The sequence below is a fragment of the Hippocampus guttulatus genome, chromosome 10 (genome assembly GCF_054856545.1).
Source record: "Hippocampus guttulatus isolate MCC_2025c chromosome 10, RoL_Hgut_1.0, whole genome shotgun sequence".
Classification (NCBI taxonomy): Eukaryota; Metazoa; Chordata; class Actinopteri; order Syngnathiformes; family Syngnathidae; genus Hippocampus; species Hippocampus guttulatus.
Window position 1 is genome coordinate 13,434,261 of NC_141270.1, and position 20,587 is coordinate 13,454,847.

At 43.1% G+C, this 20,587-nt stretch overlaps 1 protein-coding gene across 4 annotated transcripts in view; it reads right to left on the reverse strand.

The window, feature by feature from the left end:
* Positions 1–20,587, reverse strand: part of sipa1l2a (signal-induced proliferation-associated 1like 2, genome duplicate a) — an 88,843-nt gene that overhangs the window by 40,695 nt on the left and 27,561 nt on the right. For all 4 annotated transcript variants that reach the window (XM_086121875.1, XM_086121871.1, XM_086121872.1 and 1 more), the window contains exons 2-6: positions 14,844–16,608; positions 11,405–11,538; positions 7,339–7,527; positions 745–919; positions 271–374 (exon numbers count right to left, since the gene is read on the reverse strand). In XM_086121875.1, the coding sequence (XP_085978001.1) occupies positions 271–374; positions 745–919; positions 7,339–7,527; positions 11,405–11,538; positions 14,844–16,344 (2,103 nt within the window). In that variant the 5' untranslated portion in view covers positions 16,345–16,608. The remainder of the gene's footprint in view (positions 1–270; positions 375–744; positions 920–7,338; positions 7,528–11,404; positions 11,539–14,843; positions 16,609–20,587) is intronic.

Genomic DNA, 20,587 nt, shown 5'->3' on the forward strand with positions numbered 1-20,587 from the left:
ATTCAATTTCTCTTGTTAGTGTAGACGGGCAGGTCCTGCTCCTGGGGATGCATTGATTAAAATCCTACTATGAGGTACCGTTGCCATGGCAATACTGAGAGTTTCAACTGATAGGTCGTTAGTGTGGCAAAATGATCTCGTGGGGGGAATGGGGAACGCCTGGCAGGAGGAAGAATGAAGCTATCCAAACATGAAGCTGCTTAGAGACTAAAGCGTCAAATTGGTTGGCAAGATAGACACACCAAACTGACGATTGCGGCGTCCACTGACCTGTTGTCTGTTGTTGGGTGTGTAGGGGAGCATGGTGGAGACATGAAACATTAGCTCGTAGTCCTTGTAGGTGGTATAGAGAGAATGTGTGCCTGTGGAATCCGCTGAAACAAACACAAAAACAATTCAGTCTTGAAAAAAAAGTGGAATTGCATTCAGATTAGAAACAGGAATTCTGGCCTTGAGGTAAAATAGACTCACTTCATCGATTATTTCTATATGTTCATATTTTATGTTATCATTGGCCAGAGAATGAACTCACTTTGAACATTCTGAAAATTCCGCTGCCATGTTGAACAGCATTAAGCTGCCCCAAGAATAAACCAAACCCTGCATTTTGCCTCAATTGCATCACGGCACCACTTATCAGTTAAAATGCTTCTTGATGAACATCTGATTGCTACACCACTTCCTAATTCAGATAAAAGTAAATACCCTTTCTTTACACCATCCAACATGAGTGCCTTGTCTTACTTTTGTTATCGAGTTGCGCTCTGTACTTGGCGAAGCCTTTGAGGCGAACTCTCTGGCCCAAAAGATCCAAGAACTCCTCCAGTGCTGGTCCGGCGCTCTCGTTGTTGTACATCTCTTCTTCTGAGCTTTGGCCCGCCTTACAATACAGTACGCCCACCTTGTGCTGGAAACTTAACTGGAAAGAGAGGGATACGCACTCAGAGAGTAAGTAGAACTTCATGTTGCGGCTGCGTAGCATACAATACACCCGTGCATGCTCTGCATGATGCACTCAAACGGCCGAGAGTGCCCACTCGTCACGTCACAGCTAATGCGATGGCTTTCATAACCTAGAAAAGATCTGAATGCCTGCTTTGTAAAGGGTAGCTATGACATCACACGGGCTACATGCAGACCATAAATCTGAACTACGACAACTTCAAGCTACACCGTGTCATGCCTTTCAAGTTAGTTGATCCCTCTTGAGAGCTTATTTAGACTAATACAGTATTGTCATATTTATTCTCATGGTACCGTTTGGCTTGGGTAAAATACATGTTTAAATGGCAAAGTCTTTCTGACAGAGTCAAAATATAAGACTACAGTTAGTTTTGTGTTGACTGCGGGTATTATTACTGGCACTGCCCAGGTCAAAATGACATGTGGAGCCCTCTCCACCAGCATCACTTTTGAATGGCTCACTGCTCTTTGAACCTGACCAAAACAAAGAGTCAAAGGGGAAGTAAAATAAATGACCGCCTGCCTCAGTATTTGGCTCCTGTTGCCCGCATCTTCACTTGAACTTGCCGGGGTCAACCACTCTTTCCATTAAAAAAAAGAAAAAAAAAGAAAAGGGTTGTTGTGGATGTGAAAAGTAATGGCAACAAAGTAGAATTGCTTTTCTCCTCCCTTACAGGTCATCGGCTCCTGGTGTACTGCTGACACCGTTGTCATGGTGATTTTCTCTATCAGGCAATCTGCTGCGCACTAAAGTGGCAGCACTAACAGAAGGCTATTATACCATGTCAAGCAGTGGCAATGGCAAGATGAAGTTCCTGCCTTTGGGAAAGAAAAATACATTTATTGGGATCACATCACCTTTAACTCTTGTTAAGACATTGGCCGATGGCAAGGACAATTACGTTCACGTGGTGGGATTTGGTCAGCGCTTGAAAAGTGCAAACACAAGCGCACCGGTAAGGCTCTTGGGATCCAGCTAATACTACACTATATTTTCCAATAGATTTTCCTGAAGTGGTTCCAACTCATGAAACACTGTAAGACAAAATGAATCTCCAAGGTCCGTCTCTCTCAACAGTACACAACCACAAAAATAGAAAGACACATTATTTTTTTAGACACACTAAAAACGACAGAGGGACTTGTGCCGAACAAATAAGGGGGCATTTGTTTTATTAATCCTCATGTTTAAATATGATGGCAGGTGCTTGATTTTCTTAAGGGGCGGGAAACGCAAAAATAGTAGCCTCAATTGATATATTGCGTTGTTGAACCGGTGAACAAATCTCATTTAAGTCTATTATATCTCAGGATGCTGCTCAAGGATGAGTGGAAGCTATCGATCTGATAAAAAAGGAATTTGAGATGACGTTCAAATATTTCAAAAAGATATGAATCGAAGATGGCAGTAAATAATTACAAGAATTCTATTTTCTTCTGTAACACCAAGATGCTCGTTCCAGTCTTGTTCCCACCCGTCCTTTTTAAAATTAAATATACACTGTTTGAGTATATGTAACATAAAAATAAAAGGGTTTTGTCATTTTCCAGATGGAGGCAACAGATATTTTATGACTATATGAATAGCTTACTTTAGAATATAATTTACGACGGACAATCTAAAATCATATCCCAAAATCTCGAACAGCTAATGCATTTTCCAGTCCATCTGCACACATGTACAATATATTTACGTTTGATCTCCTTTTTCATCCTGGCAACTGAACGTGCTGCTTTGAGGGATTTTCTCTCAGCACGACTGAACATATAAATACCGTTAAGGCCTTTTCTCACGAGCCAGGCAAACAAAACACACCGAGTAGAATCTGATAGACATACAACCCCCCCCCCAAAAAAAAAAAACAACAGTTCCGCACAATCCACTGTGCAAAATGTACAAAAAAAATGAAAGACTGTAAAAGTTGGAGTCTTTCCTGTAATATTGCTGAGTTGCTTGAAATCCATTTTGCTTACCTTGTTCAACATTTACACAAAGATAATTTTAATGATCAAAGCAGGAGTGTGTACAAATAAAGATGCTAAAGATAAAAGTGGTCAATTTTATAAGTGACTCCTGTTTACACTCTAGCGAGAAAAAGAAAACATATATGAGAGGGAAATGCCACTCTCATCGCCATTTTAAGAGGCTGTCCCCTGACATTTGGAAAGAAAGCTTATTGCTAACATTTGTAATTCCAATGATAAGGAGCCATATCTCTAATAGGCAGACAAACAAGCGCAATGCTGCTTAATCCCTGCACACCTCTTCCTGTCCATTGTGCCTAAGACATGTCTTGTTCTTATCACTAAAAGACCACTCACATCTTGATAATATCAGGGGACATCCTGCACCATTTCTCCAAAATACCCCATCACAAGCACAGATGGTATGAAAGGTGTAACTTCAAACCAGAGTAAAAATAATCAATGCAGGAACCACACATTTAAGATTTATATTATTTTAAAGTGTGATCTTTGCCGTCTTTGATCTCCAACATGTTTGAAAGTTCCCTCAACGGCAGTTGAGTTGGGGAAACAATGGCATTGACAGTTGATATGAAATATATTGCTAAATATTGTCAGCCCAATATGGTCAACTGCACAAGTGGATTGGGATTTTAGGAATACATGTGTTCGGGTCAGCGTAAACACATATACATATATATACTGTACATCTTCTTCTTCTTCTCCTTTCGGCGTGTCCCTTTTCAGGGGTTGCCACAGCAAGTCATTAATTTCCATCTTTCCCTGTTCTCTACTCTGACTCCAACGACCTGCATGTCTTCCCTCACGGCATCCATGAATCTCCTCTTTGGCCTTCCTCTCTGTCTCCTACCTGGTAGCTCCATCTCTAACATTCTCCTACCAATGTATCCACTCTCCCTCCTCTGTACATGTCCAAACCATCTCAGTCTGGCCTCTCTAACTTTTTCTCCAAACTTTCCTGTCTGAGTTGTCCCTCTGATGACCTCATTTCTGATCCTGTCCATCCTTGTCACTCCTAAGGAGAATCTCAGCATCTTGAAAAAAAAAAAAAATCCTCGTCTCACCCCTCGGGTGGTGTCCGTCCCTCATTCAGCTCGGGTCCTCTACCAGAGGCCAGGAAGCTTGAGGGTTCTGCCCAGTATCCTTGCTGTTCCCAGCACTGCACATTTCTGGACTGAGATGTCCGATGTTGTTCCCGGGATCTGTTGCAACCACTCATCTAGTTTGGGGGTCACTGCCCCGAGTGCTCCAACCACCACAGGCACGACTGTCACCTTTACCTTCCAGGCTCTCTCCAGCTCCTCTCTGAGCCCTTGGTATTTCTCAAGTTTCTCGTGTTCCTTCTTTCTGATGTTTCCATCACTTGGGACCGCTACATCCACTACAACGGCTTTCCTCTGCCCTTTATCTATGATTACGATATCTAGTTGGTTCGCCATTACCATCTTGTCAGTCTGGATCTGGAAGTCCCACAGGATCTTCGCTCTGTCATTCTCCACCACCTTCGGAGGTGTTTCCCATTTTGACCTTGGGGTTTCCAGTCCATACTCCGCACAGATGTTTCGGTAGACTATGCCAGCCACCTGGTTATGGCGTTCCATGTAGGCTTTCCCTGCCAGCATCTTACACCCTGCAGTTATATGTTGGATCGTCTCAGGTGCCTCTTTGCACAACCTACACCTTAGGTCTTGTCTGGTGTGGTATATCTGGGCCTCAATGGCTCTGGTGCTCAGGGCCTGCTCCTGAGCAGCCAGGATGAGTGCCTCTGTGCTGTCCTTCAGGCCAGCCCTCTCTAGCCACTGATAGGACGTCTTGAGATCAGCCACTTCAGTTATGGTCCGGTGGCACATCCCGTGTAGGGGCTTGTCCTCCCATGATGGGCCCTCTTTCAGCACCTCATCCTCTGTTCCCCATTGTCTGAGGCATTCTCTGAGTACGTCATCCATTGGAGCCTTCTCCTTGATGTATTCATGGAGCTTGGATGTTTCATCCTGGACGGTGGCTCTCACACTCACTAGTCCCCGGCCTCCTTCCTTTCGGCTTGCGTACAGCCTCAGGGTACTGGATTTGGGATGGAACCCTCCATGCATGGTTAGGAGCTTTCGGGTCTTAACGTCCGTGGTCTGAATCTCTTCCTTTGGCCACCTTATTATTCCTGCAGGGTATCTGATCACTGGCAGGGCATAGCTGTTTATTGCCCGGGTCTTATTCTTGCCATTGAGCTGGCTTCTTAGGACTTGCCTCACTCGCTGGAGGTATTTGGCCGCAGCCGCTTTCCTTGTTGCCACTTCGAGGTTGCCATTGGCTTGTGGTATACCGAGGTACTTGTAGCTGTCCTCAATGTCTGCTATTGTTGGAGTGAAACCCCTTCAGTGTGGACTACCTTTCCTCTCTTAGTCACCATCCGACTACATTTCTCAAGCCCGAATGACATCCCGATGTCGCTGCTGTAGATCCTGGTTGTGTGGATCAGGGAGTCTATGTCCCTTTCGCTCTTAGCATACAGCTTTATGTCATCCATGTACAGGAGGTGACTGATCGTAGCTCCATTTCTGAGGCGGTATCCATAGCCTGTCTTGGTGATTACTTGGCTTAGGTGGTTCAGTCCTATGCAGAACAGCAGTGGGGAGAGTGCATCACCTTGGTATATGCCACATTTGATGGACACTTGGGTAAGTGGCTTGCCATTGGCTTCAAGTGTGGTTTTCCACATCCTCATCGAGTTCGCAACGAAGGCTCTTATGGTCCTGTTCACCTTATACAACTCCAAGCATTCAGTGATCCATGTATGTGGCATCGAGTCATAATCAAAGGCTGTGCACAGGTTGGTATGTCGGGACCTGCAGTCTTGTGCGACTGTTCTGTCAACCAGGAGCTGATGTTTGGCTCCTCTGGTATCTCTACCAATGCCCTTCTGTGCTTCGCTCATGTATTGATCCATGTGTCCACTTATCTTAGCCGCAATGATGCCTGACATGAGCTTCCATGTTGTGGAGAGACAGGTTATTGGCCGATAGTTGGATGGGACTGCACCCTTTGAGGGATCCTTCATGATCAGGATTGTTCGCCCTTCAGTTAGCCATCCTGGGTGAGTCCCATCCCTCAGCAGCTGGTTCATTTGTGCTGCTAGGCGCTCATGGAGTGCTGTGAGTTTCTTTAGCCAGTAGGTGTGGACCATGTCCGGGCCTGGTGCTGAGACTCTTTCCTGTATGTCTGCCACTGTTATGGTAACTGGGTTCTGTTCAGGGAGGTTGCTGTGCTCCTCTCTCAGGGTCACCAGCCATTGTGCACTGCTGTTATGTGCAACCTCCTTCTCCCATATGCCTTTCCAGTACCTTTCAGTTTCCAGTCTTGGTGGGTCAGCTCTGTTGTTAGGACCCTGCCACTGAGCGTACACTTTCGCAGGTGTTTATTCGTCTGGCCTCATCCTCTTTCGTGTACCGCTTTCGGTGGTTGAACAAGGCTTGGAGCCTTTGTTTGGCAGTTTCGAGTGCTTTAGGTATGGTCATCTGGATGTACCTCTCGGGTATCGGCCTTTTCATCACACCTCTCTGGGCCTCTGTCAATTGACTCACATCTTTCCGAGCCGCCTTGATCTTAGCCTCCAACCGTCTTTTCCATGGTGGGTAACGTATCTCATGGCTTCCATGGTTGCTCTTATAGCCAAGCATCTCTAGGATCACTGATGCTGAAGCGTATATCAGCTCATTGGTTTCCGTGATCGTTACGGTAGGGATCGCCCTCAGTGCTGCATTCACACTTTCCATGAGACTTTCAGGTGGTACTTCACATAGCCGTTGTAATCGGTTTCTAGGTTGCCCAGCTTTCATTCTCGCCATGATCTTAGCTTTCAGGTCAGTTGCTGCCTCGCTCAGCATCTCTCTCTCATCATCTGCAGTCATTGGGGCTTGCCTCCCAATCTCTGGTATGACCTCCTCCTCTGATCTGGCAGCCTGGGGCCCTTCACCATGGAACCTGTGTTGTACCTCATCAATTTCAAGTTGTGACAGCAGTTGCCGTTTGTGGATGTTGGAACACTGAGCTACTAGTTGTTTCGTGGTCAACCGTGACTGTGGGTTTTGAAGTAACCATTTAGCCCACATTCTCTGCATGTAACCTCTCTGACTAGGGTTGCTTGAGTAGTAGCATTCCAACAGAGCCATGTTATCGCATCTCTCATTAGTTTAACCTCGTTCTGCACGGCCATTACTCCAGCTTCTGTTTTATGGGTTCGACATTCTGTTATGACATTCCGTGCCTGTGTTGTTAATAATGAATGCTGAGGTGCTCCCAGAACGTTCCCCAACATATCAAATTATTTGGAAGACTTCTTTCCATACAAGCATGTTCTCTTGAATGAGATCACTGACTAAACACGTTTGCACTTACCCCTTGTTCATCCAACTTGAGCAGCTGTTCCGGTACTTTAGGGGAGTTGATTGCCAACCTCAAGCATTGGATATTGAGCTCTGGGATTACGTATTCAAGTACTTCCTTAAGCGGCAACCCACGAGCCGTCCCATGGCGCGCTGTGGATGGGATTGCATCTTCCAGAATGGCTCCTCGAAGGGTGGTCAACTGTCAGGATAGAGATGGAAACGGCTCAACAATTACACTCTATAGACTGGACACAATATTGGGGACACCTAATCAATAAGAGGGGAGGAATAGTATATAAACAGATGTATTTTTGATGTAGTCAAGTTATATTCAACATTACTGTTAAGTGCAACCCCAAACCCCCCTCTCACCCATTTTTAATATGCTTATATCTATATTTTATAATGTATATTTATTTATATACTTTTTGTTCTTCTAATTCTCCCTTTCATAATTTTGCTTCTGTAAATTTGGAATTTCTCCATTGTGAGACAAATAAAGTTTTTCTTATCTTATCTTAAAAATGAACTGTGGCCGCTGATAGCACCTTGAATTGAACTTCAGTTGCTGGCAGTTTGCTCCGCCTAAACATCCTACTCACAAAGGATATTGTGCTAATGATATACCAGTGCAAACACGCCCACAAAGTTTGACATCTGTGTAGTCTGCTCCTGAAGTCCCCCTGGTTGCAATAAGCCACACATGACAAAGTAACTGCTGGCTTTGTGTCACTGTGGCAGAACAATGGCAATTAGGAAGAGAAAGATGACATTTTCAGAACGTGAGCTTGCGGTCCTGACTTAGGAGGTGCGAATAGGACTGTCAGAAAACGGTAAGCAGTCATCACCAAAAATGGCATGCACATCTGTGCTTATGCCCAAATAAATCTCTGAAAATATCAAAAGTATCGGCTCAATATTTTAGAGGTAATGGACATTAATGTTTTCCCCCATGAGGCGACATTAAGCTGCACTGAGCGCCAATGGAGAAGAAGGTGATGAAGATTAATTTAATGTCCATAAAATATAAAATGTTGGTGTGATCATTTGAAAATGGATGACCAGTCAACAGCAAATCAGAGCGATCGCATGTGACGCGCAAAGGATGCCTGGGCTGAACAGCCGTCTTTCATGGTCTGAAATTATTTTGTCGACGAGGGAATTTAGGACGGCATGTCAGAGCGGTCTTCACATTGGTCAGATGGTGCAGGTCGCAATTAGTATCCTCGCGCAAAATGAGGCCCAACACCCACGGCGCATGGTGTACTATGCAGAATGCATGATCTGCATGTGGGGAGTTGCCTGGTATGACGATGTCTTCTCTGTGCTACTACTGCCATGATCAGGCTTCAACAAAGTTTCGACCAGCTTTCTTTCAAGGTTATTTGCGTCACTCAAACTGCGTGAAGCTGGTGTTAGTGAATTAGAGGTTGCTTCTCAATGAGGCTCATTTGCATTGAGGTGAGCAATTTCCCCACCAAATATATGCATATTATCTCATTTAAATACATGTACATACCGCCGGCGCACCAAGACACGTTCTGCTTGGCAGCGCCGTTAGAGTAGCATTCCACAATCTGCGCCTGCTTTGTGAATTAGATGGTGAATGAATCCGTTTGTTCCATTTTTGCCAGTTAGCTCCATGCAAAAGCCATGCAATCCATGCGTGAATTCGGCCCATAGTCTTCAATCAATATCCATGTTGTCCATTTCAATCAAAACTGAGCATTACTATCTTTTTAAAGACATAATTTTTGTATTGGCTCTCTGTATCTGTATCATCATACAGGTGTATCTAAAGCCCGAAAACTATTAGGATGAGGTCTCTGTGTGCTATCCTTCCAAGTAGGTCAGTAAGTCTGGAACACAATGATTTGATGATGGCTTGAAACATTTTGTACCAATATTAAAATGGGTACGCTCATGCGAGCTGTTGCGAGATCCGGTTCTAATCCAATTTCATGTTATGCCGTACTATTCAGGGCAATGGCTCATTCCAGCTCCAATGGGCAGCATTACCACCTCCCATTGTAAATAATTAAAATAGTCTAACTGAACACTGCATAGTAAGTGGCATTTTAGTGGTACGGCCATTAATGTGCCGGTAATGGTTGAAGCAAACAGCTTTAAAGCGCGCTGCCGGTAACGACGTGTTGTTGCTTGGAACATTACAGACACATTTACACCTATGAATCCCCGCTCCGAACTGCACGGCCTGTGGACTTAGATGTCAGCAGTCAATGGGTGCCTGAGAGAGAGAGGCATGCTGAAAAGTAGAGTACTTAACAGCAAGCGAGAGTGGGACAGAGCAGCAAGGAACGCCGGGGCTTAATGATAGGATCCCATGCAAATAGACGCTCCACTGGTTCGGGAGTTAAAACTGCGTGCTACATGCAGGGGTCGCATGACCCAGATACATTGTTTTATCGAGGGAGTGTCGCCTAAACCTAAATTTGGTCCTGGATATCGGTGACATTTCTTTGCCTGACACATCTGTTACACCTGAATTATTCATCGGCTGAGACCACCAAGCATCTATCAGTGAGAGAGTTCTTGAACCACCAGGGACCATGAGAGAGAGCATTCCAGTTTGTGGACTGATGACATTGTGTGAGCATGGGTGAGGGAGCGCGTGCAAGCAAGGCCAGTGGCAAAGTGACAGCATCTGCAAGACGGACTAACTGAGCCATGACAGACATAGAACCAAAGGATTCATTTGGGTGTTTAATGTAGATTTGGGGAGCGTGAGCTTCCCCTTCTTTTCATGGTCAGTGAAGCGTTTTTGCACACTTACAGCCTTGTCACAAAGGGAAGCCGTAATAACTCACTAAGGGTGTCGAGCAAGGCGGCCGGTTTGTTTGGCATGGCAGCATCGAGGCTCGGTCCGAGAGACCTGCCGCTTACTATCATTACTCAAGACCACACACTCCCGCCTCTAAGATGAAATACAGTCTATTCTTATGTTGAAGAAACAAGGAGAAAAAAATAATATAGGCAGAAGCTGGCAACAAGGCCATCTTGACAATGTGTTAAAATTCACATTTTGGTAGGTTATCATGAACTAAAAACAGACTCACATAAAAATGTGCATTTAATGATAAAGGGAGATGCATCCTCCATTTGTTTATGACACTCCATCCATCCATTTTCTAATCCGCTCATCTTCACAAGGATGGCGGGCGTGCTGGAGCCTATCCCAGCTGTCGTCGGGTAGTAGGCGGGGTATACCCTGAACTGGTTACTAGCCAATCGCAGGGCACACACAGACGAACAGCCATTCACGCTCACACTCACATATAGGGACAATTTCGAGTGTTCCATTCACCTGCTATGTGTGTTTTTGAATGTGGGAGGAAACCAGAGAACCTGGAGAAAACCCACGCCTGCACGGGGAAAACATGCAAACTTGACATAGGAAAGCCGGAGCCGGAATCGAAGCCTGCACCTTTGCACTGTCAGGTGGACGTGCTAACCAGTCGCCCACCAGGCTGCCTTGTTCGTGATACTAAATCGTAAATTCCATTAACCAATCAGGTGTATGTTGCTCCAAAATTGTTAACTCTCCCCAATGCCATGGAAAAAAAAGTCAGAACTATTAAATGTCATTTATGTTTGGGTGGATACAATAAACAAACCAATGCTGCAATCCTCATCAAGCATTTCTTTTTTTTCTTTTTTTTGTAGCATTCAAATCACTTTGTCTTCAATTGAGGTAGTACAGCAACAGTAGTTTTTGAATCCAAAATTGATTGTGTAAGATTGTATTCACCATATGAAAAAAGCAGTATCAACTCAGGTAGGTGCTTTGATCACACACGGTTACACTCTCTCTGTGTCACCTCTGTAGACCAGCGGTTTCATTTCATCTGAGAACACCCTTGTACCGCCTGAATAATCGCATTGACTTGAACGTGTGCCGAAGGCAACGTGGGGAATAACATTTAAAAGCATGTCCAGAAGACAAGTCAATACTCTTACAGGAAATAGGTGTCTCTACCACAGATCTGTAAAAGTTCGAGACTGATTTATGACACTAAGCAGGACAGAAAGGTCAAACATCAGAGAATTATGTTTACCTGACTGGTTCGGAAGGTGACTCGATAGTTGTACTGCATTCCATCTTTCTCCTTTCCGTCATCCAGCCGCTCCCTGCGGATGCTGACTGCTACAGGTCCCAGATGGTCGTCGACACCAAAATAGTTTTGATGCTCTGGAGACACATTAAAAACAAACAAAAAAAAAAAGACCAAAATAATCTCAACAGTTCATCATTGACATGTATTCCAGACCTTTCTCAAGTATCTGTGAAGACTTCTTTGGCAGCTGATCAAAAGATAAAAGCTCCGTTTTTGCGTTGACACAATATTTATTGATGTAAAAGGTTTGAACTTTAAAAGTCAATACATCTTTGTTGATGTAGCGCTTTCACGGAAGCTGCAACTGTAACAAAGAGCTTCACAGAACAAAACAATTATACAACAGGACACATCACCTAAAAGAGTGGTTCTTAACCTTGTTAGAGGTACAACCAGTTCAAATGTATATTCACCGAACCCTTCATTAGTGAAAAATAAACATTGGAATTTTTTTCCACAAATTCAAGACATAAAAATTGCATTTATTAAAACCAGAAAAAAGTAAATAAAATTTAACCTCCATGGCAGAGGCTCCGTCGAACCCCTGAGAGCGATTCGATCGAACCCAGGTTCATAACCAATGACCTAAAACATTGGACAACATTGATTCATTGAAATTGAAAAAAAAAAAAAGGTACTCTTGAATTTAATGTTTAAAAAAAAAAAACAATAACACTAACAATAAAAATGAAAAATAGAGCTGGAACGGACTGGATCTAGATGGATTTTCATTTCAGACTGTAGGAGTTTGGTGAGTCCAGGTTATATTATTGTTTTACCTCTGGAATTGATGAAGCAAAAGAAAATGAAGGATTCTGTGGTCCATGCTCATGATAAGATTCCTTCGGATGGTTTGCGTAAATGCATCTTAAATGCACAGCTCCTTATTATTTTTGTATTGCACATTTAATTATGAATAATACATATGTATTGAGTTACCACTTGTTAGGGATGGAACGGTCTGCAAGGCATGAGGTCAAATGCTGGTAGAAAGCCAAGACGCATGTGATTATTAATGGTGTCAACTGCAGCTGAGTTTTTTTTTTCTTTGTCAACACTTTTCCGTAACATGTCACTGGCTCACAACACTTGCTGTTGACAAGATGCCAAAGGTTACACAATAGATGGCTTGGGTTGTCATGTCAAATAATACCTCAAGTTTGTCTTCGTCTTCTTCCTGGCACCTTGCACATGCAATGCACAAGCCACTTCAGCATCAAATGCCTCTCTCTCTCTCTCTCTCTCTCTCTCTCTCTCTCTCTCTCTCTCTCTCTCTCTCTCTCTCTCTCTATATATATATATATATATATATATATATATATGCAGCTGCACACCTCTTGGTCATTAGGTAATTAGTTGTATAAAAGGACTGTCACCCAACCACTCATTGTCGGGTCATTGTTGCTCCTTGCTGCTGTCATGTTTGTTTGCCAGTCATGTTTAGGTCATGTTTTTGGTCATGTTTCTGTTATTGATAGTTTTGAGCTTCAGTCATGGGTTTTTGTTTGATACTTTGGACTTTGTTTGTTTTGGATTTAGTTTTCTGTTTTAATACAATTCTTCAAGTACACCCTGCTCCTCCCTCCTGCCTGCTTTTTGGGGTCCACCACCACCTCGCAAACGTGACAAGTTTATTCGTTTAATGACTTCCACTCTACAAGATGTGACCACCAGGTCCCGAAAGAGAGCCTGGCCTTTGACTACATGGAAAAACACTTTTCATTCGGGCAGTCTTGGGGAATACCATTCCTGCTGATGCAAATATGGCTTCAAGCAATCAGTGAGATCAATGTTCAGCAGCCAGATTGAGTCCTCGTCATGCATCTTTGTTTGTGCATGACTGTGTGTCTGTCTGAGGTGATGACAGACTTGTCTCTCCAGTAAAACACCTCATAAAAAGGGCAAGGGCTACAGTCAAACTGTGAAAAAGTGTCATCTTTACAAAAAGAGATGGGCAAGAAAAGCAAAGTGACAGCTGCACGTGCTACTTCAGCTCGACACACTATACAGTATGCGGCGGCCTGAATTACCAGAGAGGTCAAACACTCGAAACAGAACCATTTGGAGAGTGAGGAACGGAAGGAGCCTTTCACAGTCAACAATTATCCGAGGAAGTTCAATGGTACAGCCAAACATACAGTAATAGTCTTATTAAACTTGCCAGGAGGGCTTTGAGTGAAGTTCCAAACGGACACTCTGAGTTTAATTGAAAAGCAGAGTACTTTTTTGTGGACATTCAGGCATCTGCCAGTGTTAAAAGGTGAAGCAGCTGTTTTCTGTGTGGCTTAAGGTTGGGAAATTCAATCCGCGAGCGCAGTCAACCCTAAGGCAGTGGGAAAACAGATACGGATATAATGATGTGATGGGTTGGGCTGGCATGGGTATTTACAGCCATACTCACAGGTGTTTTAATGGGGACATCGGGGACCTCGGTGTGGTTTCACTGACCCCATACTTTCATAGGAAGGGTCCTCACAGCCAACTGCCCCCCTTGGGAACAGCTGCAACACAGGCTCTCACTCACCTCTTACTTCAGACATGACAAAACCTAGCAATGTCCAGAGAGGACATGACCGCTCCTCTCTCAGGGAAGAGAAACATACTTCCATGTACCCAACACAAGCCAGCTATTGTTCTAGTCCTAATATATAAGATTATAAGATATCTGATATGATGAGCTAAGGCTGCTCCAGTGGAGAACTTGCTTTCCCACTGCATGGGTGTTTTCCTCAAGGAAATATATTCCAAGGAGTTGTTTATTTTTAATGCTATTATTGTTGCAGCACAGTCTTTGAATAATGATCACTATACTTGTATTTGCTGTAACACAATCATGTCAAATTAAAGACTTTCATGAGAGCGTATTAAGCATACTGAAATAGGTATTAGCTTGCAAAACTAAGTTCTGCCACCTCAGAAATGGCAGTGTGCCATCTGTCGCTCGCATGCTATGCTTAGAATATTGTCTCAATTTTTACCTCACTGTGAGCCAGCAGCCACTTGACAGACTAATATCAAAATTGTATTTTGCTCTGCTTAGAATATTGTCTCAATTTTTACCTCACTGTGAGCCAGCAGCCACTTGACAGACTAATATCAAAATTGTATTTTGCTCTGCAGGTCAGGTCAGGTCATTGTTGGTCTAGAATTTGTCCGTTTACCTAATTCTACCTCTGTGTGTGTGTTTTTCAACACAATTCTATGAGCTCAAAACACAGTTTCATAGGGCAAGAATATTATACATGGTCAATTTAGAACAATAAAGAAAAAAAAGGAGGAAAGTGCTTTTGTTAAGAAAAACAGCATCTGGTAAAATGATAGACTGTGTTACAAGACTTGTAGCAATACTGGTGGGCAAATGTCAAGAAAAATGTCTTACCTTTTCCATAGAAGAACTTGTGGTAGTAGTAAGCACCAAGGTCAATGTGCTCAATGATGTAGCGCTTGACCTTCTCTCTATGGATGGGCTGGCTTTCTCGAGGCACCTCGAGTACAGAGACGCCGGCATTGGTGCAGTGGGAACTCAGCGAGGATTCAAAGGAGCAGCTCTCTGATAGTCCGCTGTAGTTGGCACTGTTGGCTCTGGAAAGTGAAATCTTTCTCTCGCCTTCACCTCCGATCTCGTTGCGAAAGTGCGGGCAGCCCAACACGAGGCTATTGCTCTTTCCGTCCCCCTCATCAGCATCCAAGTTCTCCTTTGGGTTCAAGTCTTCCCTGCTGCCTAGTGGTGACTCAAAAAAGGCAGAATTTCCACTACTACACCCCATAACTCCAGCATCTGGTCCTGGTCCCGGTAGAGCACTGGCCCCAACACTGGACAAGCCTCCAGCGGAAGCGGCTGAAGCTCCAGTCGTGGTGTTTTTCCTCTGGCTCAGGCTAGTTCGGCTTGCAACAGCTTCACTAATGTTAAAAAGAACGCTCTGAACGTCATAATGAGCAAAGCATTTTTGAAAGCTGAGTGGTCTTCGATCATCCTCCAGAGAGAGTCTCAAAGCATCACTTTCACTCTTAATTGTCCGCAATTTCCTAAACAAAGATGTTTCGGATGACTCTGACTTAAGACGCCTCATGAAGGACTTCTCCCTTTCTCTGCTATAGAGGAGAGCGCTGTCTATATAGTCGTAGCCTGGAATTGTGACAAACTCTCCCCTGGCAATCTGGGCTGCTGTCTGTAAACTGGGGGAGAGGGACGCATCACAGCGCAACAACTCTGGAAAACCCAGGGGTGGTACACTGCGGTGGTCCATGGTATCCACTCTGTAGCCTTTGAGCATGGTGAAAAAGCCGTCCCCACTTAAACCTTGGCGGTCAATAGAGGATGTACTTCCATATTCACGATGTAAAGAGGCGCCGGTGTTTGGATTGACAGCTGTCTGGTCGACGACGTCTTCAGAATCAATGTCGCTGATTGTGACATCGCTGTTGCTGCGTTGACGAATAGGGTGAAGGCCTTTCAATGGCGAGTGGCTAAGGAGGTCACTCAACGTATACTTCACATCTGAGTAGTCTACCTCCAAACACCCTGGTTCATCTTGCGCAGTTAATTCCACAGTATGGTCCTGCTGGCCGTTCTGAAATATTGGTATCACACTCTGATAGTTTGGTGATGGCCGTCCATCCCATCCATCTTTTCTTGGTGGCCATTCTGTTACCCTGGCCCTGACGCCCATTTTAGGCATGGCTGGATTACCATTTATTTTGCCGGGACCGTCAGGCTTGCCCTGCATGTTGGAGCCTGGTGGTCCCATGCTACCATTGAGGGTTTTAGGTTTTCTGCGAAATAACTCCTCTGACTGCATGCCTCTGTGGTATTCTTCTGGGCTTCCCACGACTCCCACCAGGTTTGATTTATTATCCGTCACCGGGTTCAAAATACTCATATCTTGCAAGCAGACTCCTTGAAGAGCGGACTTCCAGGACCCTTCTTCATGATATCGCTCGGCGTGCTCAATGATGAATGAATGAGGAGGGGCCTCTTTTTTGAGATGCCGTTGTCATACCTCTCAAAAGGCCACTGGCACAAAAATTGACAAACATCAATTGGATGTGAAAGACAAGCGTCTGAGGAGTTTCGAGGCACTGCAGAGTGGAACCTTTGCTCACAGCCTGCCGCCAACTCAGAACGACAGCTGGAAGAAGTGGACCTAAAGTAAAGGGGACAGAACCACAGAGTGAAATATTAACACGTACAGCTTCTGTGCTACCACATATTTAACATCATTGAGCAAAAATTGGGGTGAAGCAGATCCAGTTTTTTTCTGGTGCAGCTTATAAGGACCTAAAGTGTTTGCACGCTGTTCTGTTTGGATAATACGTAGGGTTAAATTGGGACGTCTTTGTGCAAAACAAGGAGAAAAGTAGATCCTGCTCGTTATGATACAGCTAACTGCGTTGACCTAAAGTTTTTGCACAGCTAACATTGGATTAAATCAAGGGCTGTATTGTTTTTAGAATTTGATAGTGTACAGTATAGGACCAAATGTAGCTGATTGGAGTATTTGAGAGGACTTGGTTCAATTATGGCCCGGTAACTAAACAGATGTATATCGTCTTGCCCAATAAGTAACAGGAGGCGATGAAGCGAATTGCAGTACCAGGAGTCAGATGTTCAGCTACATGTTTACATGTACAAATATTTGATACTGCCTGCAGGATCAAACATGCAAACTATACAGCAGGGATGTTTTTGCATATTGTAACAGTTTTCATCCAGTTTTGCTGGTTGAAAGAAAACAAGACCCCGTGAGTTAAATTGAACATGGTAAATTTTATAAACAGAAATATATTATGAGACAAAATTCCTGATGTCCCTGTGTGAGCGTAAACTTTCAAGAAAAGTTTATCCTATCCTTCCTCTTTCAGCTAACTAAGAGAATAAACAAAAGGAACATTAATGACGTTTGAATTAAACAGTCTCGTAAAATAGTGAATCGGCTGCAATTACATTACGGCTCTCCCTCTTAATACAATTTGCCAGCTCATTTATGTCCGCTTATCCTGTTTGTAGGGGCTGGTGCCCATCCCAGCTGACTACATTGCAGGCAATTGTGAATGAGGCATTGAGTAACGAACAGACCCCATACCAGCTGTGTGAACATCAGCTGTGTTCCACAAGACTGCAAATGGTCCCACACAAAAGCTGCAGTATATGTATCTGTAATTTGTCATTGAACCACTGAATGGGATAATTAGAGAGACAGCATAATCACGTAAAGCTGACAAAAATAGAACTTTGACAACACTTACTGTTATATCCTTGATAAACTGGAAAAAATGGTGTATTGAATTTACTTTATTTCGGCAAGTGGTTGCACACAATAAAACCTTTGGGATCCAGTACGTCTTTTAGGTAAATTACGGTATTCATCTACTGAAAGTATGGAGAGTATCGAAATCCAGATGATTCTATTGTGGGCAGCCACTTGACAAGATACAAGTTTCAGTCTATTCTTCTATACTTCAGGCGTTTTAGAAATCCTCAGGGGAGGACGTTCTGTGAAAATATTTATCAGACAGCACAAAGTGAAAGTTCTTAAAGAGGCCAACACAGTTTGTCACCACAGACTTTCTATGTTGACCTAAATGATGTTGTCTTGTTCTGTGGGGCTTGTGTGGGTTATTTCTTCCAGAACTACAAACCAAAATAGATAAGATGATAAAATACATGATGTTATGTTCATGGGTTTAAACTTGGAGTTTGTTCCGAGCTGCAAAAACTGTCATTTAAAAGGGTTTTGAGGGTGACACGGGTCCTTGAATAATTCAAGTACCGGTAACTGGATATCAAGGTCCCAAAACTTTACTTTGCTTTCTTGACTGTTTGTTTTTTCTGTCATACTACCATTAAGTAGAGAGACACTGTTTTGGAATGAAAACATGGCTCCGATCTAAGAATAATCAACATTTAAGCATGTCTGTCCACTTTAGCCAAATGCGTAGACGTGCGATCCCAGTTTAACAAATAATTACAAGAAAATAGTCAAGCAAATGTGTTCTATTGGCTTGCCTTGCTTTAAAGTGGTTTTTTTTACAATTACCAAATGGCCGGTGCTATTCAACACAGGCAGTGTGTCATGTGCCAGCAATTTGCGACACACACAAAAAAAAAAAGAAAGACTGGTCTGGGAAATCTGTCTGTTGCTAACTGATGAATGACAAACTACATCGTCAACAATGCCAAAGGCGCTGGTTAAGGTAGAGGAAGTGATTAAACTGTTTTTTTTAACAAAAAAAAAAAGAAAAATAGAAATTGGAAGAATATTTTTTTTTAAGAGTCAAAGACAGTCACACAATAAGCCAGTAATAACACAAATGTATTCCAATACTAACATGTAAAAGATTAGAACGGTAATCACAAATACACCATATTGTGCAGCAAACACACAGTCTCTAGGAAATCTGGAGCTATTTTCACACCCTGAAAAGAAAAACCGATCATGCTACTATTACACAACAACAACAAAACAAAAAAACAGAAACGCAGAGCTGCCCCAAGACTGCCGTGTCACACTGACACATTGAACTGTACAAATACCTAGATCAATGGTAACACTACAACAGAGGCATTTTACTGACACACACACACACACACACACACACACACACACACACACACACATATATATATATATATATATACACAGAGCAGCAGGATGTAGTCATGAATTACCGTATTTTCCCGACTATAAATCGCATTTTTTTTCATAGTTTGGCCGGGGGTGCGACTTATACTCTAGAGCGATTTATGTGTAAAATTATTAACACATGATTATGTCATTTCAGATTAAACCACAAGAGGGCGCTCTTGGCCTGTGTTGATAAATCGACAATGAGTCTGACGTAAGTGACGTAGAAAAGGAAGCGGGGCATCATCTACCTCCCAAGTTGGGGGAGTTGTTTAAAAGTGACACAGAGGATGAAGATTTCATTGGATTTAGTGATTTGGAGTGAAACTGATAGTTTGGTAAACTTGTTAGCATGTTCTTTATGCTAGAGTTATCTGAATAACTCTTAATATGGTACGTCGTTACTGACATTACCACGCATGTCAGTCATGTAACGTTAGTTTACCGTACACTTATTCAGCCTGTTGTTCTCTATGTTATTTTAATTTTAAATGGTCTTTCGAGATGACATGTATGTTTTTGGTGTTCGATTTTATCAAATACATTTCCCCCAAAAAATGCGACTTATACTCCAGTGCAACTTATATATGTTTTTTCCTTCTTAATTATGCATTTTTTGGCTGGTGCAATTTATAATCAGGAGTGACGTATAATCCGAAAAATACGGTAATGCCATTGGAGTATGCTCCGCACTCTGTCAACAGACGAGAATGACGGAACGTTGCCCAAAAACTGCCTTTACGAACACACACACACACACACACTCTCTCTCTCTCTCTCTCTCTCTCTCTCTCGGCCTCAGTCATGCGCTGGCGTCAGAGTGTCTCAGTTTTAAGCAAATTAAAAACAAAACAAAAAAGGCCTTTCCTGACTGTTCCAACTTAGAAGGAAGAAAATTGGCAAGACAACTTACATATTAGCGAGGTAAAACTCCAATACTGTACATGGAATTTATGGTCACAAATTAAAATCCATGACAGAGTGAATCTGTCATAACCGAACAGCAAAGTCACAAGGGAATATAAAAGACAGTATTTAGTACAACAGATTTGGGTCAATTAGTGGAGTCCAGAGTTCAACGTTAATATTGTGGAGCTACCGGCTATGCTGCACACAAATGGAATAAATTCCCAACAGAAGTGAAGTAGCTACAAGCGTAAGTGCTTTTAAATCCATGTTAAACACGTTGTCCCCCCCACCCGTCACCCCCCCCCCCCAACCCCAACCCAATACTTTTGATCAATGTCTTCTAAACACGTTTAAAACATTTTTTCTTTCTTTTAGTTATTTTAGAAATGCTTATTTCTTTCCAGTACTTACAAATGTTTTGAATTTTCTCATCAGGTGTTTAAATGCGTGTTTGCGCATGAGTGTGTTTGTCAATGAACACTCTTTTTACAATACAATACAATACATGCTGATTTATATAGCGCTTTCACAACAGCGGCAGCTGTAACAAAGCGCTTAACAAAACAGTTAACATAAAGTAAAATAATAA